The sequence below is a fragment of the Vigna unguiculata genome, chromosome 6 (assembly GCF_004118075.2).
Source record: "Vigna unguiculata cultivar IT97K-499-35 chromosome 6, ASM411807v1, whole genome shotgun sequence".
Classification (NCBI taxonomy): domain Eukaryota; kingdom Viridiplantae; phylum Streptophyta; class Magnoliopsida; order Fabales; family Fabaceae; genus Vigna; species Vigna unguiculata.
In genome coordinates this window covers 20,606,153-20,632,801 of record NC_040284.1, presented here as the reverse complement: position 1 = coordinate 20,632,801, position 26,649 = coordinate 20,606,153, and the positions used below count along the sequence as shown (strand labels likewise).

General features: G+C 31.5%; 3 protein-coding genes and 2 long non-coding RNA genes across 7 annotated transcripts; 1 reads left to right on the top strand and 4 right to left on the bottom strand.

Annotated features, from left to right (window-relative positions):
• Nucleotides 1–11: 11 nt before the first annotated feature.
• Nucleotides 12–8,715, bottom strand: LOC114187855 (ABC transporter G family member 31-like). Its single transcript, XM_028076242.1, has 23 exons — nt 8,193–8,715; nt 7,838–7,958; nt 7,282–7,370; nt 6,904–6,988; nt 6,330–6,486; nt 6,167–6,243; nt 5,924–6,068; nt 5,216–5,517; nt 4,845–5,126; nt 4,220–4,536; nt 3,970–4,130; nt 3,784–3,887; nt 3,530–3,686; nt 3,209–3,384; nt 2,775–3,107; nt 2,396–2,686; nt 2,224–2,307; nt 1,978–2,111; nt 1,569–1,796; nt 1,294–1,465; nt 1,119–1,206; nt 774–940; nt 12–671 (listed from the first exon to the last, which is right to left on the bottom strand). The coding sequence occupies exons 1-23, from the start codon at nt 8,528–8,530 to the stop codon at nt 390–392; spliced, it is 4,290 nt and encodes a 1,429-aa protein (XP_027932043.1). The 5' UTR covers nt 8,531–8,715; the 3' UTR covers nt 12–389.
• Nucleotides 8,716–16,406: 7,691 nt separating this feature from the next.
• On the top strand, nt 16,407–18,989 carry LOC114187859 (E3 ubiquitin-protein ligase AIRP2). 3 transcript variants are annotated; one of them, XM_028076245.1, is made up of 6 exons: nt 16,473–16,611; nt 16,892–16,961; nt 17,148–17,298; nt 17,608–17,674; nt 17,818–18,049; nt 18,550–18,989. In XM_028076245.1, exons 1-6 carry the CDS (start codon nt 16,599–16,601, stop codon nt 18,758–18,760), a joined length of 744 nt encoding a protein of 247 aa, XP_027932046.1. In that variant the 5' UTR covers nt 16,473–16,598; the 3' UTR covers nt 18,761–18,989. The 3 variants fall into 3 exon arrangements, with proteins under 3 accessions (XP_027932047.1, XP_027932046.1, XP_027932048.1); XM_028076246.1 differs by lacking the exon at nt 16,892–16,961 and having other exon boundaries at nt 16,407–16,611; XM_028076247.1 differs by lacking the exon at nt 16,473–16,611 and having other exon boundaries at nt 16,892–16,986.
• A 29-nt stretch (nt 18,990–19,018) lies between these two features.
• On the bottom strand, nt 19,019–20,992 carry LOC114187857 (ammonium transporter 1 member 3-like). Its single transcript, XM_028076244.1, has one exon. The coding sequence runs from the start codon at nt 20,878–20,880 to the stop codon at nt 19,498–19,500; it is 1,383 nt and encodes a 460-aa protein (XP_027932045.1). The 5' UTR covers nt 20,881–20,992; the 3' UTR covers nt 19,019–19,497.
• A 1,224-nt stretch (nt 20,993–22,216) lies between these two features.
• LOC114187864 lies at nt 22,217–22,697 on the bottom strand. Its single transcript, XR_003605359.1, has 2 exons — nt 22,588–22,697; nt 22,217–22,466 (listed from the first exon to the last, which is right to left on the bottom strand). It is a non-coding gene; the product is annotated as an uncharacterized LOC114187864 (long non-coding RNA).
• Nucleotides 22,698–26,093: 3,396 nt separating this feature from the next.
• LOC114187861 lies at nt 26,094–26,649 on the bottom strand. Its single transcript, XR_003605356.1, has 2 exons — nt 26,533–26,649; nt 26,094–26,301 (listed from the first exon to the last, which is right to left on the bottom strand). It is a non-coding gene; the product is annotated as an uncharacterized LOC114187861 (long non-coding RNA).

The window sequence follows — 26,649 nt, the reverse complement described above, 5'->3', positions numbered from 1 at the left end:
TAAAAGAAAAAAAACTCAGCTCAACATGATGTATATTTATAACTAATAACTTCATGTACATAGCTGAAATTTAACAGATGATCAGGTAAGAATACCCTCAGAAAAGGATTGACATTCATTTTTAATGATAACTCTTCCTAATTGCTGGCTTACAAGGATAAAATCTAGGTAAAATAAGAACAGAAATTGGAGCTTCTACAAGAATTGATTGAGAAAGGACCAGGCTAAACAAGAATAGGGTCGATGGCACGATTTGATCCCCATAATAAACTGAAATTCATGTTTAGTTCCTGATGACTTTATTTGAAGATTGTCCAATAATGCAAAAATCATCAATCATTGATGTTTAGCAGTGTCTTCTCTGATCTTGAACTTTCTAAATTCTTGAATCACCTCTTTTGGAAGTTCAAGACTTTAACTGACACGGCAAAGGAACCAAAGAAGAGGATGTTGAAACAAATAAGCACAATGACTGAGAGCAACACTGATGACATTCCATTAATGGTTTGGTCATATCCAAGAGTAACAGAAATATACTCTTTCACAGTGCCTTGGAATCCAGGACCCTGAATCATTTCTTCCACATCGCCAAGCTGAGATGTGATAATGCCACGAAGTGTCCATGAAACTGGGCAGAGATAATGGAACCAAATCCACCATACAGGAATATGCTGGAACATTGCAAGACTCGTTGATATTAGGCCAAGACACAAAAAAAAAAATGTTAAGATACATCTAATGTACAAAGTTATATAGGCTGTTGTTTTACTCACAGATTTTGGAATAAGAAACCCGGATACAAGATTCCATAGAGAGTAAAATGCAGAAGAAATAACTGCTGCAAAGTGTTGGGTAGGTGTAATTCCAACAGCCATCATACCGTAGAAGGTGAAGTACATGAATGTAAGGAACAAGAACACAAGATAGAGCAAAAACTTTCCTGCATTCGAGAATAAAGCCGTAGTCTTGTGTTAGAGTTTGTCTGAGGACAAATTTAGGAATCCAACATGAGAAAATATAAATATGTAGGTAGAAAATTTCTCAGCATTTGGCAGCTGGGACCACCGATTTTATTCATGTTGAACATCTTATATCAATATGGAAACTTGAGATCTTACCAGCATCCCTTTCAAAATTGACCATGTAGTATGTGATTACACCAAATACTATTGTCTGAACAGCAACGTATGGGATCTCCACCAGTCCCTGATAATAAGATAAAGTAACTGTGAAATATGCAATCTGAAAATGAAATATAGTCCTGAAAATCATTCCTGGTAAAATGGCACTTACCTGGGCCATTGCATATGAGATTGGAGAGTACATTCCAGCTGCTTTCTCTCTATAAAACACTGTCCTTTCTATTGAAACAACAGGTTGTACAGAGGATGCATTGTTTACTCCAAGGAAAAGGCATGCAGAAAAGAGTGCACCCATAATTACATACACTTCATGTGTTGTTCCCCTGCAGAACATTCAGTGACATAGTTATCATAAATACTTTTGCTTCTGTTTTCATTGATAAGATACTTTTTCTGATGGCAAATGAGATTATGACGAATGCATACCTCTTTGTGCCGATGTCCCAAAATACAGTACCAAATATCAGGGCGCATATTATTGTAAAGAATATTCTCATTGCATTGTAGGGTGGACTCCTCCAGTATACTATATTCTGCTTCCATAAACACTTGAAAAATTGTGCCATTGTGTCTTGGGAGTATAGTGTGTCAAACTTCAAAGGTTGTGAGCCAGGAGGAGGTTGACCATGTTCCTTAATGGAAGATAACACCCCCCTGAGGTAAAGATGTGTCAGAATCATTTATCCCACATGGAAAACAATCTTTCTGTGAGCTTTTGTTATTAAAAGTGTTATTATGGTTATTGTTGATCATATTCATAGACCTTATCTATTCCTCAAATACAAAAATTGTAAGGGAGATCACGCCATTAGCACACAAGAAAATAAATAAGAACCTGAATTGTTCGGAATTATCGTAAACTTCGGCAAAGTCTACACCAAGTTTCTGTTCAATAGCTGGTGTGGTAACCTCAAGCATCCATGTAGCTGGATTGTAGCCATTGGGGATTGGAGTGATTCCTTCAAGGGACTGCAGAACAAATAGGAATGGAATTTAACACTTTAAGAAATAATAAACTCAACAAGATAAAAGTAGGAATGGAATGTGAAAATATATAAGAAATGATTGAAGAGAGTGTTACCTGGAAATATTTTATCATGACATCTGATTGCTTACCAATCTTTCCTCCATAGATGACTCGTCCTCCACGTTTCATCAGAAGTAACTGAGAATGAAGAATCAAAGTTTAGACCTACCTAATCATTAGTTATAACAATGGTAAATTGACTGGAGATAGTAATTGAACAACTAACCTCATCAAATGCTTCAAAGATATCAATACTTGGCTGATGGATGGTGCACACCACTGTTCTACCAGTATCAACTGTATTGCGAACAGTTCTCATAACAATGGCTGCTGCACGTGCATCAAGTCCAGATGTAGGTTCATCCATGAAGATTATGGAAGGGTTTGCTACAAGCTCCACTGCAATTGTCAGTCTCTTTCTCTGCTCTGTTGATAAGCCAGAACTACCAGGCATTCCAACCAAAGCATTCCTTAAACTATCAAGCTCCACCAGTTTCATTACTTGTTCAACAAATTCCTGAAGAAGAGATCACCATGTCAATGATCGATCATAATTAGGCATGCTAAGCTATTCATTATTGTCACTGGTTCAGTGAGGAACTTACAAGCTTTTTCTCCATGCTTACTTCCTTTGGAAGCCTTAATGAGGCAGAAAACCACAAGGACTCCTCAACTGTAAGCTGAGGAGAATGTATGTCATTTTGTTCAACATATCCTGAAATTCTGGCAAACGTTTGTTGCACTTTGGGATGGCCAGATATTTTAATTTCACCCTCAATATATCCTCCTGTTTTCCTTCCAGCAAGAACATCCATCAAAGTGGTCTTTCCAGCTCCACTTGATCCCATCAAAGCTGTAAGGACACCAGGTGCAAAAACGCCGCTCACGTTTGACAAGAGCTTCAGCCTAGTTTCTCCTACGCCTTGTTTTGCAATCTCCTGGTGAAAGCAAGTTTATTCAGAAAAAGTTAATCATGAAACAACTTCTACTTGTCTTTGAAAACGCTGCATTCATGAAACTGAAACTGAAATGCCCCCACCTGTGGCATATCAACGTAATAATTGACACCATGGAATGTCATTGTCATAGGTTCAAAAGGAAGAATCATTCCCGAGGCTTTTCCTTCATCACCACTAGATTTGGATCCATTTTTATCAGAACTCTTTTGTGAGTCATCTTCATCAGCTAGAAGAATAGATCGTGCTTTTTGGAGTGCTGTGGCAAGCAAAGCAACAAGATTATTAAACTGGTATTTGACTGGAGAAAATGATAGTCTTTGGAAATCAACCATTGCATACAAAAAGAAACTCCATTGATGAAAATGTGAATAGAAAGATGAGAAAAACTGTTCTAAACTTACGATTTAGATAGCTCAAGCCCCACGTGACCAAGCAGTTGAAAATAATTGTGTAGAGTGTTAAGACTCCAAAACCAATCCAATACCAGTAATCATCAGATGGTAAGCTGTATCCGTTGAGAATATTGTGACCAACTGTGTCTCCCCCAAAAGCAGAATGCTAGAACACAGTTTTCATAGTTACATAAATCTTCTACAAAACCACTAGCAATAAGGATGGAGAAGCTAGAATAAATTAATTAGCATGTATGAAATACCTGCATCCATCTAGTAGCAGTAAACTCATTGACTGAAATTGCTCTTTGTCCATAGGTAAGAGGTGACAACCAGTAACCCCAAATCCACCATGGCTTAATCATAGCTGAAAGAGTAACAATCAAATCATTAACAACAAAACTGCCTTAATATCTGCCTTTTATTTAATGGTTGTGGCTGCAGCCTACCTTTTGGGATAATAAATCCTCCCAGCAAGAAGATGATCATCAATGCAGCTGATCCAAATGTATTAGCAATGACCATGTCACGTGCAAGAGCAGCCATGAACCGGAAGAGACCTAGTGCCATTTGGTGAAGCATAAGTAGGAGAAGCATGTAGCGGAAAAACCTGAAATAGTAATCAGAATGCAAAGGGTATTAGTCTTGAATATTTTCTAAATGAAAAAAATTCCCAACAAAGGGTGTAAAGATAAGTACCTTCCAGGAGCTGGGGCAAATCCAACAGAGTAGTACACAACACAAGTCCATACAACAGCTTCAACAAGGGAATATGGTACCCCAAGAATCCAAGTGGCCAAAGACCATGCCCATCCAGGGTAAAATAAATTGCCTCTTTGTTTGTAGAAGACTGGTAGCCGAGCTATCATGAGTGACAACTCAGAATATCCATTAAACATCATGTGCACCAGTCCAAAAAATAGTGCGGATTGATAGAGATTGCCATAAGTCTCATCCTTTTCATGAAACCTTGTTTGTAAGAACATTGTGCATGTGACAAGTCCAACAAATGTGACCTTTTACAGCAAGAGAATTTGTCAAATTTAAAATTATGAGTTGCCTTCAAACAATGATTAAGAACTCTGTTTGTGTATAGTGTATTTTGAACTGTAAACTAATGATCAGCTTGTTTATATGTTTTCCATGTTGAATTGCTTGATTGGAAATGTGTTGGAGATAATCTATAATCTACATTTAAATATGAAATATACTTTTAAGTTGTAAGAAATTAATGGTTGGAGCCTTTATAACTTGGATAAAATTAAGAATTGAAAAAACTATTAATAGAAGCAGTGGATCACAATTTAATTGGGTTTGTATATACCTGGCAGGTCCTGAAAATGTAAAGAAACTTGTGTCCGTTGAGCAAGGTCAACTCTCGTGACAAACAAGCCTTAAAGAGCTCCCATTTTGGCACAGCAAATCTAGATGTGGGCAAAGCTGAAGGATGACTCTTTGATTTATCAAAGGGTGCAGTAACCATGGATTCCACAGACTTTCCAAATCTAGAGTTGTTAAAGGCTTCTGCAATCTCTGGCACTGAGATAAATTTATAGGGCTTTGAAGGATCAGCCCAGTATTGAGCTTGATCTTTCTTGGAGGTCACCTGACATAGGAAAATACCAAGTTTTAAGCAATAATAACTTCTTAAAGCATTTGAGTTTGAAAGTTAAAAACCAAAAAATTTACAAATACCTCCTGAAGAAAATCTGCAACTCCCTTGCGGGGTGGAAGTTTAAAACCTAATGATTCAAAGAACTCCAGCACATCTTCTCTGGGACCTTGATATACCACATATCCATCTGACAGAAGCAAAAGATCATCAAAGAGCTCAAATGTTTCTGGTGCAGGCTGAAGTAGAGCCACGACTACAGTAGCTTCCATTTGATGAACAAAATTTCTTATGCATTTAACAATCTGGAATGTTGTAGAGCTATCAAGTCCAGTTGATATTTCGTCCAAAAATAGAGCCTTTCGAGGTCCAACAATCATTTCTCCTGAAGAAAAAATTTGAAAACCAAAAAGTTTGTCATTGCTAGCTACAATTTTCAGCTTCAATTGGTGCCTCTGGTAATGCCTTAATCTTCTGGTATGTATATAAACAGTCAAAACGAACATGGATTCAAATTCCTGATGTGTTAGTTTCTCTGTTCCATTATATATTAGTGCTCTATCTTACGAATAAAAAGCAAAGTTGCAATTGATTCAGTCAAAGCTATACCTTTTACATTAAAAGTGGAAAGAATTAACTTCATCCAAAAAATATAGGGACTGAAATTGGACCCTTTTTGCATGTAATATCAAAGAGCTAATCCAGTTAGATTTAACATAAGGATATATCACCACAAGAGTCAAATTCCAAAGAAAATTGCAATAAATTCCAAGACAGGGGTGAGAGATCACCTGTTGTAACTCTCCTTTTTTGGCCACCAGAGACACCCCTTAACATTTCATTTCCCACTACAGTATCTGAACATACATCAAGACCAAGCACTTTCAAAACATAATCTGTCATCACATTGTGCCTTTTCCCACCAACAAGTGATGCCTGTTGAGTAAAATCCGTTTCAAAAGACACGAATTAGAGAACATCCATGAACTTGAGTATATGCATGATTTTTCACATATTATTTAAGATGAGACGACCTTCATGAAAGCATCAATTTCTGGACTTGGCATGATGTTCTTTTCCTTCTCCAAGCGTTCCAGATTTTTCACAATTTCTGTTTGTGACATTAGACAAGTAAATTAGTATTAGAACTGTGAAATGGAAAATAAAAATAATGAAATTAGTACATCATACACATACCTGCATCACTGGAACCTTGACATCTGTTAGCAAAATCAAAAGTTTCTCTCACTGTCAGTTCTGCAATGTGATTATCAGTTTGGCCAGTGTATGCAGAAGCCCTTTGAACGCAAAACTCGCTTTGCTCATGGCCATTGTATGTGATACTTCCACTTTTCTGCAAAGGTATTACAAAAACAAAGTTGTAATATAATTCTAAGATGAGAATGAAATTTTGAAAATGATTTAACGTCTCAAAATTCAGAATTTGGCTCATTCCAGTTAGATAAAGGCTATACAAACCGAACCAATGGTATAATGATTATAACACATTGGTTTCATACTTTCCTTTTTGCTGTACAATAATTGGAGTACACAGACAAAATGGTTACTATAGACACCAGTTTTTGAAGAAATCCTATATATATAAAAAATTTGACCAAGTTAGGTTGTGCTGCATAATAGTTTAGTAGTATTTATTTCAAAGAACCACACTGTAACTATAATACTTCACAAAATAAAAAACATTAGAAATTACAAAATGTAGAGTAATATATATATTTATGTGTGTGTATATATATAGAATTTGTACTACCTTGAGATTGCTATCAAGCTTTCCCGAAAGAGCCAAAAGTAAGGTAGTTTTGCCCGATCCAGGAGGTCCTAACAACAACGTCATCCTACAAACAACACATAACATTAAGCTTCATTTTCATCACAATGCAAGCATATATGAAACTGGAATTTCTCCACATTTAAAAAACTATTATAAAACACTTCTCATTAGAAACAGTATATGCTTCATACATTATTATACTAATCGACTCAATTCACTAGCCCGCTGCATTTTTTTTAGCTAAATTTAAGTACTTTGTTTTTTCATTTCTACACAATGAGGTGAAGCTAGATTAGTATATATATACTTCCATGAAGAAAATACATAAATAATGTAACATAACAGAAAAAACATTACCTTCCAGGCTTGATAACACCACTGATGTTATTCAAGATGGTCAAGGAATGTCTCTGAGGTCGACCTATCCCTATGCCGGCTAGCATACCCTGGATGCCATTATCACCAATATAAATCAGTTTGCATTGTAAGTTTTTTCACTAATCACTAACAATATCGGATAGAACAATAAGAAAAAACATAAATAAATTCATCTTATAAACTTAAAGTAAGTTATCTATACATTAAAATAACTTTTGTATACGATAATATGATAATAGTGTTTCACAGTTTTCAGAAAAGCTTGTTTCACTTTTCTTATTAACATTCTTTATGCACAAGTACTTATAAAGAAACACTGCTGTTGGAAGTTATGATCTTATGCATGCTGTTCAAATTCTTCTATTACAAGACTGATTCTAAAGAGTTATATAATTGAACTAATGTTATTAAACATATATAGAACATAATCAGTATTTTCTTAAAAAAGTAATTTGATAGTAAATGCTTTTATCTTGAATGTGTATGTGTGTGTATCTATATATATATTGTATGAGAGTGAGTAAAAGGTATTAACCTCAAACAAATCCCGTGTGTGATTGATCAAAGTTGGCAGAGCTCTTGAACCTATCTGAACCTCAGCTCCGATTGTCAAGTTTCTGTATCTCACCTCGATGCTTGGAACATCCAATCCAACCCTTTTGCATTCAGCAACACAAATAATTTAAAAGCAAAATCATATGTACAACTTTTCATGCATGTGTATAATAATGTTCAAAAACAAGCCTCAGTATGAATTTAGTTTTCTGGTGCTTATATTAATTTTCTGAAAGTGTCAGTATGAACTTTTTCTCATATATTTCGCAAGAAAAAGTGTAGTTCTTAATCTGATAACTATTTGATCTAACATAGAAGATGAGAAAGTGTTTTACTTGTTATAGCGTTCCTTGATGGCAGAAAGAAGCTTGTAATTGTCTTGTTCGTTGGTAGCCAAAGCATCCTTGACGACGCGTTCACGGTTGAAGCGATCCAGCTTCCTGACATCAACTTGCTCCAAACCCTTGCCTTTTTTCTCCCCTTCATCGTTAACTCTGGAAGATGCTCTCCTTATCAACGCCGTGTTGACACGCTTCTGCGACGGCAACCGCAGCAGCGCCGCCATTTGAAGCTCCTCCTCGTCCTCCTCCACCCATTCTGCATTTGAAGCCTTAGCAAACGACTCCTTCCCCGGTTCCGAGGACATGTCGAAACTAAAACCTGCTATGGCCATCTTTTTCTCTTTTTCCTAAGAAAGTCCCCTCCTCTTTCCTCCTCTTTTCTTCAGATTTCTTTCTCTTTAACAAAGAAAGAACCTCCGAAAAGAGGAGGAAGAACACTACTTCCTACTAAGTTATTTCTCTATCAGAGAAAACACATGGGGAAAAAAGAGAAATGTTAAAAAAATAAGGAAGAGTTTTAAGGGGAAAAATGAATGCAAAGATTAAAGTTTTGAGATTAGGTATTTATATGCATGACGAGAGGAGGGAGGGACCGAGTCATATGCATGCAACGGTTTTTGTTTCCAAGAAAAAAAAGTTAGCGTAACATTAGTCTGTTTCCTTTCGTGGATACAAATAATGCTTGTACAATTGTAATGCAATTTTGTAAAAAACCTTTCCTCACACTTATTATCCTAACAATATTCAGTTTTTAATTAATCTTCTTGATAGAAGGTTTAATTCAACTCACACTTTATATAATATAAATGACATCTTTCTTTTTTGTCATTTTTAAGGTATTATATACATATTGGTTGAAACATATAAAAATGGATATGATCTCTTTTCTTTAATATGTTGTATTTTTTTCTTTAAGATCATAGGAAAATAATTTTTTGACGACTAAATTTTGATAAGTTTCTCTAATAATTTTAGATGTCATTTTTTAAGTAGTTTTCCATCTTTGTATTTTCTCATTTTCGATATTTCAAAATTATTTAGAAGATGTCATCTCATTTTGTAAAAAAAAATTGTTAAAATTTAGTAGTCAAAATATCATTATCTAAGATTAAAGATTATACGATGATATGGATGTTCATGATGTGTGTAAACTTTAAGAACACACCGTGGACGAGTAGATCAGGCAGCCAGTGCTATGAACTTCAAGAACCATCTTTGCACGCGATGGACTAGATCAGACAAGCCGCTGCTGTGAACTTCAGCCTTGGACGGTGGTGAAAAGGGTGGATACGGCGGAGGCTTGGGAGATTTGGCCGAGGGTCGGCATCGACGGTGGGCGGTGGAGGAAGAAGAAGGGGCAGAGCCATGTGCATGGCGTGGAGGAGGAAAAAGAATGAAAGGAAAAAGATATGCGCAAAAATGACTTTTCACTATACTTATGGAGGTGCAAGGAGAAAATTTGGGTTCTTTACCCGGTTTTTTTGTGTTAGATTTTCTGTTCAAAACACATTGATGTTTACTATTTTAAAATTTTAAAATATTTTAATTTCTTTTAAATAATAACATAATATATTTTTATTGATCAGCAGAAAATAACACAAAAAAATTATTAAAGAATCTGGATTTACAAAATGTCGAGGTATAAGAAGAAGTACCCCACATAAGCAGTTTATATATGATACTCTTGTAGTTGGAGATAGGATGAACTTATGAATATGTGTGGTAAAAATAATCATACAATTGTTTGGGTGTCATGCTTAAAGATAAATTTTCATAAATGTTGATTAAAAGTGTGACCATTAGTCGACAAAAATACCAGGATTAAGTATGTTTTTACTTTCTGAATTTTGATCTAAAATTGAAATTTGTCTGTCTAAAATTTTGATGCATTTTGGTCCTAAACTTTAGAAATGAATGAATATAGTCATTTTAACTCAATTATGTTTACTTTTTTTGACGTGTCGAATGCTTCTCATGTTAGTATTGAAGTTATTTACACTGTTTAACATATTCATGGTTCAATATCTATTGAAAAATGTATTTGACACCTAAAAAAAAGTTAACATAATTGGGTTAAAATGATTATATTCATTCATTTTTTAAGTTTAGGGACCAAAATGTATCAAAGTTTCAGACACAGACGAATTCTAATTTTGGGTCAAAGTTCAAGGACCACACACCTATTTAACCCGAAATAATATATGTATAAGTAGTTCTTTTGTTTTAGACTCTTTGCATAATACATAGTATTGTTTTTCTAGTAAACTTTTAAAATATATTTATTAAAAAGTAAACTTTAAATCTAATTCAAAAAAATAAATTTTAAATCTAATTTTATTACATAAAATAAATTTGTAAAAGTAGGATTTTTACTTATATATAATATAAATTCGTCTTTAATAATATTGACCGATACTTATTTTGAAGTTCAAAATATATTAATTGATAGATGCATGCGCTATCTCTTGAAAAAATTTCACCATTAAGAAATGGCCATATGTTTCAAGAACCAAAAACAAAAGTTTTGTAATTTTTGTCACTCTTTCAAAAATGTGTTTTTATTTAAAATACAAAAAATGTTTATAAAAAGCTAATTTCACGCAAGAATGTCCAGAATGAAGGATAATCAGAAGAAAGAAATAGAACTGTATCACTCTCTGACAATTAGATTTAGAACTATCATAATATATTTTGTAATTAATTATAAAAATGTTATATGACCGATGGATTTAGAACCTTATGATATGTTTTGTGATTAATTACAAAATGTTATCGTTATATGGAGGTTGGATTTAGAACCGCATAATATATATTGTAGTTAATTAAAAAATGTTAGAGCATCACTTTTTATAATGGTTGGATAAAAGCCGTCATAGTATATTTTTAATTAATTATAAAATTATTATAGGATTTGATTTTAACGGTCATAAAAACAACTCTTTTTCAATTAAACAAATGTTATATTTATTAAAAGTCTTATTTGCTATATATTTCATGTTTTCAAATAAAAGAGTTAAATGATCAAGGAAATACTCATAAGTGAAGGAAGACGATTAACTAGCATGATTAAAATAAAGAACTAAGGGAGAGTAAATTGATATAAGTTTTCAATATGACATTGATTAATTTGATGATTTATCTCCTTTGTTTTCTCTTTAGTAAAACATTTCACAAGATATCTTTATTTATAACGGTAAGAATTAAACCACATGTCACCAATTTTATACCGATTAATTAACACGATATTTTAAATGCATAAAAAACTCTTAGAAATTACAAGAAAATTAAATTGTGCTTTGTGAAATTTATAGTGAAGCAACAAATGGTGACGGTGCCTACTGTCATGGAAGAAAATACAATTGGTTCGAAATAATAATAATAATAATATTATTATTATTATTATTATTTTAAATAATTTCAAAAAAATTGAACATAAAACAAAATCAAAATAATATTTTTATAATTATATATATATATATATATATATATATATATATATATATATATATATATATATATATATATATTAGAGGGGCTTAATTTTAAATTTTTCAAATTTGAATTATTAATTAATAAACTAATGATTGTTTGGTGAAATTGGCACAAATGAAGTAGTTGTTTGGTGGATAGTATTGTCTTTTCACATAATACCATTTTGGGCCCAACAAAACTTAGGGGCGCCGCTATCTAATACAGTAATATGATAGAAACCACCTTTTATCATAAACCTGTCTCAGAGAGCCTTGGTGTAAGCACGAATTTTTTATTTCTTTATTTAAAAAGGATTTTTAATAAAATTATTAATTATTATTTTATGTAAATTTGTAAATAGTAAATAATAAGATTTAAAATAATAAATATTAGTGGTGGTGTTCAAGGCTTTATAGTTTAAAAAATAATGTATATTTTCTTAAAATAACATTATTATGCGGTAAATATTTTTAATGTTCGTTTTTATATATAATTTAAATTAGACAATCAGAATAGTAAATAGATTGTGTTTTTACTAATGTATGCTGTTTTGTTAAAATAAATTTATTAGATTTTGGTATAAATACACATTTGGTATCTAAACTTTTTCGGAAAGTTCAATGTGGTACCCGAACTTTAGAAATGTTCAATTTGGTACCCCAATTTTCTAAAGAGGTTCAATTTGGTCCTCTCCGTTAAGTTGGAGTTAACACCGTGTCCGTACAGGACACGTGTCAAGCCATGAAAATTTTATTTTTTTTTAATTTTTTTTCAAAAAATTTATTTTTTTTTTCAAAAAATTAAAAAACTACCACGTGTCAGTTTATCATCGTGCCACGTGGCAGCTTACAAGCATGACACGTGGCAGTGTAATAGTTGTTTTCAATTTAGTACCCCAATTTAAATTTTTGGTTCAATTTAGTACCCAAATTTTTTAAAATGATCCAATTTCGTCCTTTCCTATTTGAGACCAAATTAGTAAATAAACTTAATTATAATTTATATAAACATGTTAAAATAATTGTTTTGAATTTATACATCAAATCACTACACCTAAATATTCAAATTATTTTATTTTTTACAAGTGTAAAAAATTTCATGTATAAAAAATTACAAAGGTTAAAATGAAAAAAATAAAATAATTTAAGTATTTAGGTGAAATGATTTGATGTATATATATTATAAAAAGTTATTGTAACATGTATATATAGGTTGTAATTAAGCTTATTTACTAATTTGGTCTCAAATGGAAAATGACGAAATTGAATGATTTTAAAAAATTTGGGTACTAAATTGAACCAAAAATTTAAATTGGGGTACTAAATTGAAAACAACTATTACACTGCCACGTGTCATGCTTGTAAGCTGCCACGTGGCACGATGATAAACTGACACGTGGCAGTTTTTTAAATTTTTTGAAAAAAAATTAAAAAAAAAAAAAAAATTCATGGTTTAACACGTGTCATGTACGGACATGGTGTTAACTTCAACTTAACGGAGAGGACTAAATTGAACCTCTTTAGAAAATTGGGGTACCAAATTGAACATTCCTAAAGTTCAAGTACCACATTGAACTTTTCGAAAAAGTTTAGGTACCAAATGTGTATTTATACCTTAGATTTTTATAGAAGTATACAAGTATCAGTTTGACTAGATATTTAAACATCTTCAAATGTGATGTAGATATTAAATATTTTAAAAAATATTTATTTTTGTTATCTTTATTAATCACGAGAAAATAAAGAATTTCAAAAATGTATTATGGGAATTGTTTCTTGAATTTTTAGTTATAGTGCATTATCATCCATCAACAATTTAGAATTGTGGCATTGGACAATGACACTAACCATGGTCCTAACCACAATGCACTGAAATGAGGTAGCTCATAAAAGATAAATGGATAAAATAGATCTTAGGTTTTATTTGAGTCAAAATACTCACTATATTTTTCGAACTTTTTTTTTTCATTTTCAATTAGTCAAACATTTTGTGCAATAGTTATTTCACAGAGTGCACCCAATTCGACCACCATTGTATATTGAACAGTTTCTGAATGTCAAATAATTAAATTTACCACAGTACCATGTACTAATTGTTCATTACACTTGACGTTAGATTTTTTTTATGTTAAATACAATATTCTGAGTCAGGTTTACTTTTGACATTGTACATCACACTGATTATATCTTAATGCAACAAGTAATGATAAGTTTCTTACTTTGTACAAACTTTTACAGTATTACAATAAATATATAAATAAATATAAAATAAAATATTTGCAAATAAGTCAAACTATTAACTTACTAATACGTGGTAGGTTAGGTTGAATTATAAAATTTTTAATCTATCAAAATAAACTGAATTAAATGAATCATTTTGCAGCTCAATAATAAGTCAATTTATATAAGTTTGGTTAAGTGACTTTGACAAAAAAATCGCAAAACCAGTCAATTTGTCATATTTTGGCTCTCCTCGCCTTTAGCCTGCTAAAATAGACTAGGCTAGACTGGCTTGCTATTGGAAAACGGGTTCAAAATTGCAACCCGCTCCAAGTGGGCTGACCCGCCACCTTTTATTTTTTAATTTCTATAATTTTTTTTTTATAAAATTTGTTTACATATATACTTATAAATACATATTTAGAGCATATTTAATCATATATATTTTTTTAAGCTTTTAATTGATCGATTAATATCTTTAATTGGATAAATTAAACTAATTATTAAATTTATATGTTAAATTACTTTATTATCATTAATAATTAGAACTTGATTTGTAAGTGTCAATGATTTAAATTATAATAGTATTGTATATTAACATTTATAAAAAAGATATAAAAAATTTATTTATTTTTAATATTTAAACATAAAAATATTTAAAAAAGGACCAATGAACCAGGACGAACTGACCTGTCTTTGACCCACCAAATTGATGGATTAAGTGAGTCGGACCAAAGCAGGTTAACGGATTGAAAACTTCAATCCAACTTGTTCTTTTCTTGAGAGACTGACGAACTAATCCACTTTAACATCCCTTACTTTGATACCACCACTAAAAGAAATTAGATAAATAATTTATCTCGGTGATATAATATATTTATAAATATCTTGCGATAAAATTATCTTAAATTCATTGTACCACTTAAAATATGAAATTATGATAAATGAATATGAACAAATATATATATAAAAGAAATAATTATATATATATATATATAATATTTATAAATATTTTGAGATAAAATTACCTTAAATTGATTATACCACTTGAAATATGAGATTATGATAAATGAATGTGAGCGAATGTATATAAAAGAAATAGTTATATATATATATATATATATATATATATATATATATATATATACACACGAATAACGATAACTATTTCTCTTCTGTAAATTGTTTGTTTTTTATTCTTTTAAAATTGTGGATATAAGATTATGTAACATTAGTTTTGTTATTGATATATTCCTAAAAGTATTATAACTTTGTTTTAATATAGATAATAACAGAATATAAAAGTTAAAAAAACCTCTAAAAATAATTTGACTCTAAAACTGGGAAAAAAAATTTTCTTAAGAAAATCTCCTATTGAAAATATTAATGCAGTGTATCTTCGGTTATTCTCTGGAATAATATAGATGATGGCTATCAATATTTATATTATCTAGAGAGCGAAGTTTCTAGTTACTATATATTAAAAAAACCACCAAACCTTATCCTTTCAAATAAATGCTAGGTTTTCCCTCCGTTTATTCTGAAACAAAAAACTGACATTAAAAAAAAAAAAAAATCTGTCTGATATCTTTCATTTGTACTTATAACTTTTGTACAATCTTATCCTAAGAAGATTCATTCAATGTGGGTCCTCTTCAGACAATCCCACTTTTAAATATCAAATCTTTTATATCAAAGCTCATCAAAAGGGCTTTTCTTTCCCTTTAAAAAAGATATGCAGGGGCAAAATCGTCTTCTGCTTCATTGAAATATGCAATGTGCTATCTCCAACATGGTAACCCACTTTTCAATACCACTGGCTATAAAGAGTACATAGAATTGAATGGTATTATTATTATTATTTTCTTTTGGAAAACTATTCATGCAAGTTGGGTCATTAGTAGAAGTAATTAAGGTTTAAGATGTTAAATCTTTTAAAAATGAATGCAGTTAACTAAAACAGGATAAGTTGAGACAGAAAAAGAGTGTTTTACTTTTTTTGTCAAAAGAGGGTTTAATTAGTTTGGTTGTTAACATTAAATAACATGGTATTCTTGGTAACAAAATTCTCTCATATGGGTAACTTTCATTAACCAAAAAAAGTAGTTAAAATGAAAAAAAAAAAAAAAATTTTAAGTGAATTGGTCAGCTAGTGCGTAGATTCCCGAATTTAAGAAAATGTATTTAATATTAGCAAAGTTCTTAAACTTTTTTGGAATGAAAAAAGTATCACAAACTAAAACATAAGTAATTAACACAAAAAAGGATATTTAAAAAAAAAGTTAGATTTTGGAGTATTACCTAAAATTAAAACAGACCTTAAAATCCAAATAAAAAACGCGTAAAGAGATAGTTACCAGTAAATTTCTCAAAACCCAAAAAAGCCGACCATATATATTAAAAAAACGAATTTGTGTTTTTTTTACTAACTAAATCAATTTAAATATGTTAAACAAAGTCAACTTTATATTCTTAAAATATATCAACTTATATATTTCACCAACTGAATTAACCTTAATCAGTTAAAAAGGGTAACAGTGCCATTATTAGAGTGTTATAAGCAGATGGTATCATATATATCTTGGTATAGTATAATACCATCATCTTTGTGGATTATCCTTGGTTGCATGCAGAATCTTTTTCTGGAAAACATCCATGGGAAAGTGTTCCTTCAAGGACTCTCTAAAGGCTCTGGAAGCTGATATTCAGTATGCTAATACTCTGTATGTTCTCTCTTCCTATCTTGTCTTTCTCTTTAGGGGCAATTCATTGATTGAGTGAGAAGTTCAGCTTCAAAACCTTATATGCATACTCTTCCTATTCCCAGATCAAAATTTGATCTTTTTTCTTTTCTCTCTCTCTGCATAATTGAGGGTCTCTCATGCTAATCACTGAAGTTCAGCACTTTTTTTATCTGATTTTTAAGAATTGATTGTTCCGTCTACCACTTTTTACACCTTTTCTGTAATCCATGTAAATATTGTGCCTTTTTGTCATTTGAAGCTGAATGCTACTCAGTTTTTCTTGAGGTGGTAAAGTGGGACCTTGAAGCTGGGATTTTTTTAAAGAAAAGGTTCATGATCTGCACCTCTGAATTTGTATGAAACCCAATTTCCTTGTTGGAACTTGATAGCATTGACATGCTTGTACTTGGATCAGTCTCACAGATTCTTTTAGCAGACTATGGCCCTTTTCTGATGTGAGTCTGTGCTTAATGTGCTTCTTCTTTTTCCCCTCTTTGCTGTTCTCTCTTTGTTAGGGCATTGGACCATCCAAGGGAAAGAGATGGAGGGTGCTTTCAGATGAGGATATCTTACAGTCCAGCAGCTCCAATTTTTCTATTTCTTGTTCAGTGGGCTGATTACCGCTTGGCTGGTGCTCTGGGTTTGCTCAGAGTTCTAATTTATGTGGTATGTATGTTCTAAATGTTGAAGTTACAAGGTTTTGGAGAGAAAAAAAAAGATAATAACTTTGTTTAAGAATATGATGTGCTTGTGGAAAAGACTGAGTCACTAACCCTTACTTATCATGGTAGCTGCTCAGAAATATGAAATCTAATCCTGAAGTATAATCTGAGATACTCTGATAAATTTAAAACACTTTCCCTGTTTTGACACTAACCTGATGTTCATGTTTCCTTCCTAGTTTTTCATTTCTTGTTCTGAAATTGTCATCATCTGTTTGCAGACTTAATTTTCGTTTAACATATGTATGTGCAGACTTATGGAAATGGGAATAATACAATGTCAATATATGAAAGGAAAGCAAGCATCAGACAATTTTACAGTAAGTATATGCTGTGAAGAAAATGTATACTTGTATAGCTTTATGCTTGTTGCTCACTCTAGGAGCAGCTAGCTATATGTTCTTGATGATTAGCATAAAAGTAACATTTTTTTTTTCTGTTTTTTTGTTTTGATGATAAACAGCTGTTATATTTCCTGCTCTGTTGCAACTTGAGAAAGGCATCACGGATTTGGAGGAAAGGAAGCAGAAAGAAGTGGCTCTTAGGTACAAAGGAAAGAGTGGCTTCACGGAGAGAACACTGTCTGATATTGACATTGAAAGAGAAGAGGAATGTGGAGTTTGCTTAGAGGTGAAAGCTAAAGTTGTGTTGCCAGATTGCTGCCACCATATGTGTTTGCAGTGCTACAGAGATTGGTAAATTTCTCTGGTTCTGATTCTATTACACAATTTCATAATCTCACAAATATTATATTCTTTACAGTCATATTCTATATTTTTCTGCTGATTATATTTTTGAGGTAAAACCAAGTCTTTTCATGAATGAAACATGTGACATTAAAAGAAGAGGATGTCTGTCTCCTCTGTGATGTAAATCATGTGGTGCAGATGTTTCTGTGATCTAAATTTATAACCAAAATTATATCAATGAGAAAATGTTGTATGTCAAAATAGGTGGGGAGCATTAATTCTTCACCGACTTTTTTGAAGACAGAATAATTGTTGACTAAAAGGTTGAGAATGGTTAAGTTCATAAATTGTTATCATATTGCTTTTACTTTATAAAAAACCAAATCCTTGATTTCATCAATGTCATCCTCTTTTTTACCCACCACACCCCACCAACCAAAATTAGTTTACTTATTATACTAGTTAGTTGGTATGACATATTATGACAATTGTGCTTGTTGATTCAGGTGTCAGAGGTCTCAGTCTTGCCCCTTTTGCCGGAATAGCCTGAAGAGAATCAACTCCGGGGACCTTTGGATTTACACAGACATGAATGATGTTGTTGATATTGGGACAATTTCCAGAGAGAATTGCAAGAGGCTGTTTCTTTACATAGAGAAGTTGCCTTTAATTGTTCCAGATCCCAGATACGTGTTCTATGATCCATTTCTGAGATGAGTTTCTGAGATGTGTTGTGTGGGCTGCACCAAGGATTTTGGAAAACAGTGTTTGTTCACCTTACTTGTACATGCATTTTAGACCAGAATTTAGTTGTATATATTTAATTGCCTTTGTTCCAACCTGCTTCAAGTGGGTGATTTAGTCCTAACCCAAGTTCCAGTATTCTGTTATGATTTCGTGATTTACTCGTTATATTATATAATAATGTTCCTAGTTTTTTAGGTAAGCCAAAATTTTATTCAACCATAAACTGTACTTAACACGGTTAGGCCTAATAAGTCAATGATACAAATTCTTTTTATCCAAATTCAATGATACTCATTACTACGGATGCAGCAAATGACTGTTGAAAAGGACGTGAAAGTGACAGAATCATGTCTATCCATTGTGTGGGATCCACTCACTTACAAGATTCCTTTTATTCATGATATTTCGAAGCATGTTGAAGCATAACACGAACCCAACTGAACTTGTCCCTCTCATCATCTACTTTGATGTTAATGCCTTTTTTGTTCGTGTTCCCTGGTGAAAAGTCTCATCCAAAACGAGTGAACCAAACACATGTAGTGCCACTCTTCTATCTGTGTTCTTACCGAAAAGAAAATGGAAATTTATCTGAGAGCTAGAGTTTAATGAATATTATTCAATAATCTAAAATTATTCCAATCATTAAAAAATGCTAATCCACAACATAACCAAGGAAAAAGTAACAGACATGTCACACAGAAATGAAACTAGGACAGGGTATGTTGAATAGGCATGTAATCTCCATAAAGTCTGGGATGATAGTTTTCTGGAGCATAAGCATAGCCTCCATGACAAGAAATGTCAAGGCCAGTAACTTCCTCATGAACAGGAATTCTCAATATCTCAAGCTTGTGCAGGGCATAGAATATAGGGCCCATTGTTACACTTACCCATCCAAAGATTGTCAAAATCTCAATCACTTGGGCTCCAAACAATCCCCAACCACCTCCAAGTAGGACACCATAGGGTCTTGAAACCCCAATCTCACCAGAATTATACACTTGAATCACAAACTCCTCTTTGGCAAACAACCCAGTAAACAACAAACCCCAAGTGCCACACCCTCCATGCAATTGGGCTGCCTCTAATGGATCATCATAGTTCAACTTTAGGGCCACAATGTTCAGCCCAATCAGAACCCAAGCCGACACAAACCCGCAAATAATGGCGGCCCACGGCTCAACAACAGAGCATCCGGAGGTGATGGCAACAAACCCACCAAGCAAGCCATTGCACACATCCATCGCATCCCAGTGGCCGACTAACAACCGTCGACCAAACAGGGTAACTATCCCGGCCGTCGAACCAGCTAATATGGTTGTCACGGCAGTTCGACCCACCGAGGTCCAATTACCCTGATCCGACGTGCCGGGATAGGATACAAGGATCTTGTCAAAGGATCCTGGATTGAATCCAAACCAACCAAACCACAGCAAAAACGTTCCAAGCACAACTAGTGTTGCACTATGGCCTCTCAGAGGCATGGGCCTGCCCGAAGCATCGAATCTTCCGGTCCGTGGGCCTTCTATGATGGACCCCCAAAGCCCGGCAACTGCACCAACCAAATGCACCACTCCACTCCCGGCAAAGTCAATGGCTCCTGAGCCCAACAACAAGTGAGTTGAACTTGGACTGAGCCAACCACTGGATGACCACACCCAATGAACCGCAACTGGGTACACAAAGCCACTGAGGAAAAACGAGAAAACAAGATAGGCACTGAATTGAGTTCTCTCAGCTATGGATCCACTTGTGATGCCTGTGACAGCTATAGCAAAAGCCCATTGGTAAAGGAAGAAAGCATAGTCGTAAGTGGCATTTGGAATGTGGGCTAGAGCAAACAAATGAGTGCCGATGAAAGCGTTGGAAGTGCCATATGCAAATGCAAAACCGAAGAGGTAGAAGGAGATGCTACCAACCACTGCATCAACCACGTTTGTGAGCATTATGTTCATAGCATTTTTGGCACGCACCGAACCTGCACATATCATGGCAAACCCAATTTGCATCACAAAGACGAGGTACGCTGAGAACAGAAGGTAGATTGCGTTGATGGAATAAGTCACACTTTCTTCCCATGAAACCCCCATTGTGAAGTGAAGCACTAAGAAATGGGAAAATTGGTATATTAATAGAGATATGCGATATGTGTAAACTTTGAATGGTAGTTATGTAGCTACCTTGTGCTCAACCGTTCTAAGGGAGATGATTAAAAATTGAGTTATATAACTAACTTCATTTACGTTTTCTTTTTCATCATTAATGGTTTAAAAAATATACTCTAAACAAGGTCACCCTAACTATTTGGTAAACGCAAAATGCATATATACTTTGAATCGTGTTGTGTTGGTTGTTAAGTTAGCCGTAGATAAAGAGTGATCATAATTGAAAATTGAGTGTTAACTTTCAAGAAATATGTCGTGCTTCCTATAGGATCTGGAAGTAAGACGAAATTAATGTTTAATTATCTGTATTATATATATAGATAGATAAATAGATTTTTTCTTTTGTGTCCATATTTCAAAACACTAATTTTATTCTTTAAAATATAATTATTTATTAAAATTTTTTATAAAATTATCTATTTTACTTATTTTCTTTTTTTTATTTATCAATAATTATTTTTTCATCTTTTCTTATATATTTCACTTTATTTTTAATAAGTATAATTTTATTTTATATATTAACTTAATAATATTATATTATCATCATCTATTAATATAATATCATGTATATTTAAAAAATGCATACACACATATGTGATGTGTATACGCTAGTATAATATATTTTAGTTTGTGTACTTGCTTACTTGTATTAAGCATGATTTTTATATAAAAGATTTATGCTTTGTAAAATTCAAATTCGTTTATATATTTATATTCAAAATTTTAATATATTTTAGTCTTTAAATTTTAAAATAAATGAATATAATTAGAAGAGATTTTCAGTTATATTGATTTTATTTTACATGTCAAATACATCTCAGAATAATATTTAAGTTGTTTATGTCATTTAATATGTTTCCATTCAATCTAAGCGAAAAACACACTTAACACGTAAATTTTTTTTCAAGTAATGTAGTTAAAATGATTATTCATTCGTTTTTTAATGTTTAAAAATTATAAAATTAAAAAGTCATAAAATCAAAAATTTATAGATAATTTTATAATTAAAAAAAGGCTTAAATTATAAGACAGTCAAATTAGAAAATGATTTAATTTAAAGAAAAAAGAAATTAATAAAATAATTATTTTAATTTTAAAAAGTAAATATAGACAGGAATGCCTCAATTTATGGATTTATATATAGAAGAAGATATGAATATAGTAGATGCAGAGATATTTTGATTCTTCAAAATTTTACTTCAAGATTTTAACTTTTATAATTTTCAATTAAACTCCACAAGTGTTTATGGAATGTTATCGATGAAGAGAATCAAGATCTTATTTCTTCTCTTATATAAATTCCACGACAAGGCATGAAATTGTTACATTAAACCTCAACTTTATTTCATTATCATTAATTATTTATGAAACATTCCCATTTTCACCGAGTCCGGTACAACCGCAAATGCAACATCCATTGAGGCAATACTTTTTGCAAGTAGGCTTAAAGCATCGTAAATTTTTGCAATCATTTGCCGTTTGGCAGTTGAATTGACATGCATTCACAAAACCTGCAAAATTTGTTTATCCTTGTCAAAACCTTCATTAAAAAAAATGTTTTATGAGAGCACACAGATAACGTAAGTGTAGATAATTGTATACACAGACAAAGAAAAACAAAGAGGAAAATACCTGTTTCAAGTGCTATCAGAAATAAAACTATCAAACAAGGAAACAACAATGAAGCTTTTGCCATTTTGTGTAAGTCTGTGTTGAAAGGGAATTTTTTTTTTTATAATCAATTTTTCTCACTTGTGGAGTTGTGTGTCTATTGGAATTATTTATAATAGTAATAATAATCAAGTGCATTAATTCTTCATAATAAAAGCTTTTTGTCTTTTCAAATTAAGTACACTAATAATAACAATAAGGGTAAAATGTATACTTTTCGGAATGCATTAAGTCATGGGGTAGTGTTATCACAGTAGCACTACAATTAGAAAGAAATACCGATTAAGCGTGTAAGTTCATTAATTTTCATATGACAAAAACAAATCAAAATCAAGAATTAATTGTTAACATATAAAGTGCACCGATTCCTTAAAATATTTGTAAGTACAAAATAGTATACATCAATTATAAATTGGTCCATAATTGATTTTTATTATTTGTAACTTAATTGGAAGGTTAGGATTAATGTCAACTTGTTTGATCGAATGGACTTAATTCAACTTGGATATGACCTAACTTGTGATATTGTCAAACTTGCATCTAACTTCTAGATCAACCCTATCTAAGGCTAAATTAACATAAGCTAATGTGAATTGGGTCTAATATGAATCTGCCTTGACTTGATCTAATTTGATTTGATTCGAGATAATTCGATTTGACTAGGTCAACATGAAACCAAAACTAATCAACTTGATGTACCCTTAACACAACTCAACCCTACATGGTTATGACTCGATTAGAGCCAACATGGAGTTCGATTCGACTCAGTGTGATGTAGACTTGACGTAACTCGACCTAAGGTGGGTCAAACCCATCTTAGTACAAGGTGGGTCCAACTTCACTTGACTTAAGGTAGGCCCTGTTAGACTTGGTACGAGGTAAGCTTGACTTGACTTAGCCTGTTGGTGTCCAACTAAACTCAACCTAATGTGGGTTTGACTTGACTCCATTTGGGGTGAGTTCAACTCTACTCGGTCAAACATGGCACAATTTTATGTGGCCCATTGTAAGTTTCACTCTGCTTAATCAGTGTGGGACAAACTCGACTTGGTACAATATGACTCGACTCGATGTTGATCTAACTTGACTTAGCTTGACACAAGGCTTTAATTTGGCCCAACTCGTCCCAACCCTGACTTGGACTAATTCGGGTTTGATTTGACTCATTTGACCTAAGAAAGTCTTAACTTGCTTATCTTACCTTGATTCGACTTGGTTTGGTATAAATCCAACCTCTCCCAGTCTGACTCGATCTAATTGAACTTAGACCAACTTAACTTATCCCAACTCAGGAAAAACTCAATTCGGCTTGATCTAGGTGTGACTCAACCTTATTCATCTTGACTTGGGATCAATCTACTTGACTTCAATCCAATACACTCTTGTCCATCTTTACCTTAGATTAACTCAAATACACATAGTCTTTACCAACATGGGTCTAATCCAACTTGACCTAACAAAAGTGATTTTCAATGTCCAATAAAATTCAAGATACTAAGTTTTTTTTTTAATTTTGCAATATAGAGGACAACTAAATTAATTCTCCAAGAATTGTATTCAGTTTTTTGTATTTTTTCGGTATAAATAAATTTGAGAGCTTAGTGATTGAAAAAGACAAAATGTAAATTGGAAAACAAATTCAAATATCAAATGTGAAAATTGTAGAAAACAAAAACAGATCAACAACAAATGCAAGAATTAAACAACCAAAATTTCATAGATCTCTAAAGATTCATATCCAAGTATGAATAATTAATCAAATAAAACGATTATACAAATTAAATGTCATTCCATCTCATTCGTATTTAATTATCAAAATTCATTAGATTTCTAATTTGAATTCAAATTTCAGACACACAATGTGATATTACAAAGAAAAAAAAAGAAAATTAGAAAAAAGAAAAACAAACTTAGAATGATGAATGATTAGTACAAAACTCCATTCGATTTGTTTAATCTTGTTTCCATTCGCTGATCCTCAAAGGTTGAGTTGAGTTATCTATTATTGTAAAACAGAAATACAACCAAAAAAAGTTGAGAAGACAAAAATAAAAATAGTTTGAAAATTTAAAAAATGATTTTTGTCAACTTATTTTAAGCACGATTGGGCATTATATGAACTCTAAGTATTGAAGAAAATGTGGGTCTAATAATGTGCTCTAATAACAACTATAAATCCAATTATAAAAATTTAAGTTAATATAAACAAAAATTAATATAAGGAGTTTTTTTATAAAATTTCAACAAATATATCTCAACTTCTAAGAAATGTAAAAAAATAGTAGAGAACTACAATTCCAACAAATTATATGTTTATTGAAGCTTCAAAATTTGGAATCCAATGATACCAGAATCAAACAAATTAAAATTTTAATTTTTTATTACCAAATAATGTTTTTCATGTCATCAAAATTTAACGAGTTTTTTTACATCATCGCTATTATAAATAAACGAAAAAAGACAGTTATAATATATATATATATATATATATATATATATATATATATATATATATATATATATATATAGTAACATAATACTTCTATTTTATTATACAATATTTTCTCACAAATTCACTTTTAGAGGAATTATATTTCATTTTACAATCATATTTTTTTAACATTCAAAGATTTATAGTGTAATATTTTTTATATACTATATATTAAAATTATGTTATTTGTTAATTACAAAAATATTTTTTATTTAATTAAAATAATATAGGATATATAAAATTTTAATAAATTAAATTAAATTAAATTAAAATAATGTAAAATAAACCGATACCGACATTCGTATATACATATACATAGATAGACCTGGGAGAAAACAAAGTTCTAAAGAAAAAAAAAAACTGAATTGTTGTAAGTTCAAAGGTATTTTTGAACGGGATTGTGTTCCCTACGGGTAATTTGATGTACTGGTTTCATTAAGTGTTCGTGTACACATATACAAAAAAGAAGGGTTAAATATGTTTTGGTCTATCAAATTTTAGTGAATTTTGAAATTAGTTTTTTTTCGAAATTTATCAATTTAGTCTTTTATTTTTAGAAATGTGTAAATTCACACATTTATAAAGATGAAAGACTAAATTAGTATCAAGTTTCGGAGATGGGCTAATTCCAAAATTCAAGACCAAAAATATATTTTACAAAAAAGAAAGAGAATGATTGAGGAGATGATAAAAAGTGTTGATTTTTTACGTACATTTTTTTTATTTTGAGAAACATATATTATTTTATCTATTTTACTTATTTCTTTTATAATTAGATGATCTTCTAATCTCATTATATATATTATAACGTAAGCACATGTTTCCGCTAATAATCAATAAAATTAATATATGTATAAAAAAATGATAACATACTTATTATTCTTATTATTAATCTATAAATAATATGAAATTATTAGAGAAGAAATATATTTGTTTTAGTTTTATACAATTTGAGAACGAGTTATGTGGAATGCAATTGATGAAGAAGAATTGAACTTCTCTTATTTATTACCGATAAATTTTACAAGAAAGACATTAAATTGTTACGTTTAATTGAGGTTTTTCATTTCCACTACAGGTACAGAGACAGCAAAAGTTGACGCATTGCTTGGTGCAACCAGGGCAGTGCAGATTACCACAAGCATGTAGGCCATGGCACGGGTAGTAACAACCATTCACAAAACCTACAAAAAATTTTCATCCATTTCACAAAACTCACATCAATCATATATCAATTCAATTCATCATACATCACTTCTAATATAAAATCTAATAATAATAAAAAATATATAACCTTCTTTTACGTAATATTCAGTTTTAATTTTTACACAATAAAATTTAGATTCACATATAAATTCTCAATAAAAATAAAATAAAATGTAGATAACTTTATAAACGAAGAGAATGGAACATACTTATGGTAAATATTACGAGAAATAAAATCATTAAATAAGGAAACAAGACTGAAGCTCTTGTCATTGGTGTGTATCTGTGTTTGAAGGAATTTTTAGAATAGTTTTGCAAGTTAGAGA

Excerpts from the sequence above, each read along its gene's own strand:
- LOC114187857 (XM_028076244.1), bottom strand. The coding sequence starts at position 20,880 with ATGGGGGTTTCATGGGAAGAAAGTGTGACTTATTCCATCAACGCAATC.
- LOC114187855 (XM_028076242.1), bottom strand. The coding sequence starts at position 8,530 with ATGGCCATAGCAGGTTTTAGTTTCGACATGTCCTCGGAACCGGGGAAG. Across the intron at positions 6,244-6,329 it reads TCAAGGTTCCAGTGATGCAG|AAATTGTGAAAAATCTGGAA; the intron begins GTATGTGTATGA and ends TGTCACAAACAG. Across the intron at positions 2,112-2,223 it reads TCATGATAAAATATTTCCAG|TCCCTTGAAGGAATCACTCC; the intron begins GTAACACTCTCT and ends TTTGTTCTGCAG.
- LOC114187859 (XM_028076245.1), top strand. Across the intron at positions 17,299-17,607 it reads TCAGAGTTCTAATTTATGTG|ACTTATGGAAATGGGAATAA; the intron begins GTATGTATGTTC and ends ATGTATGTGCAG. Across the intron at positions 18,050-18,549 it reads TTGCAGTGCTACAGAGATTG|GTGTCAGAGGTCTCAGTCTT; the intron begins GTAAATTTCTCT and ends TTGTTGATTCAG.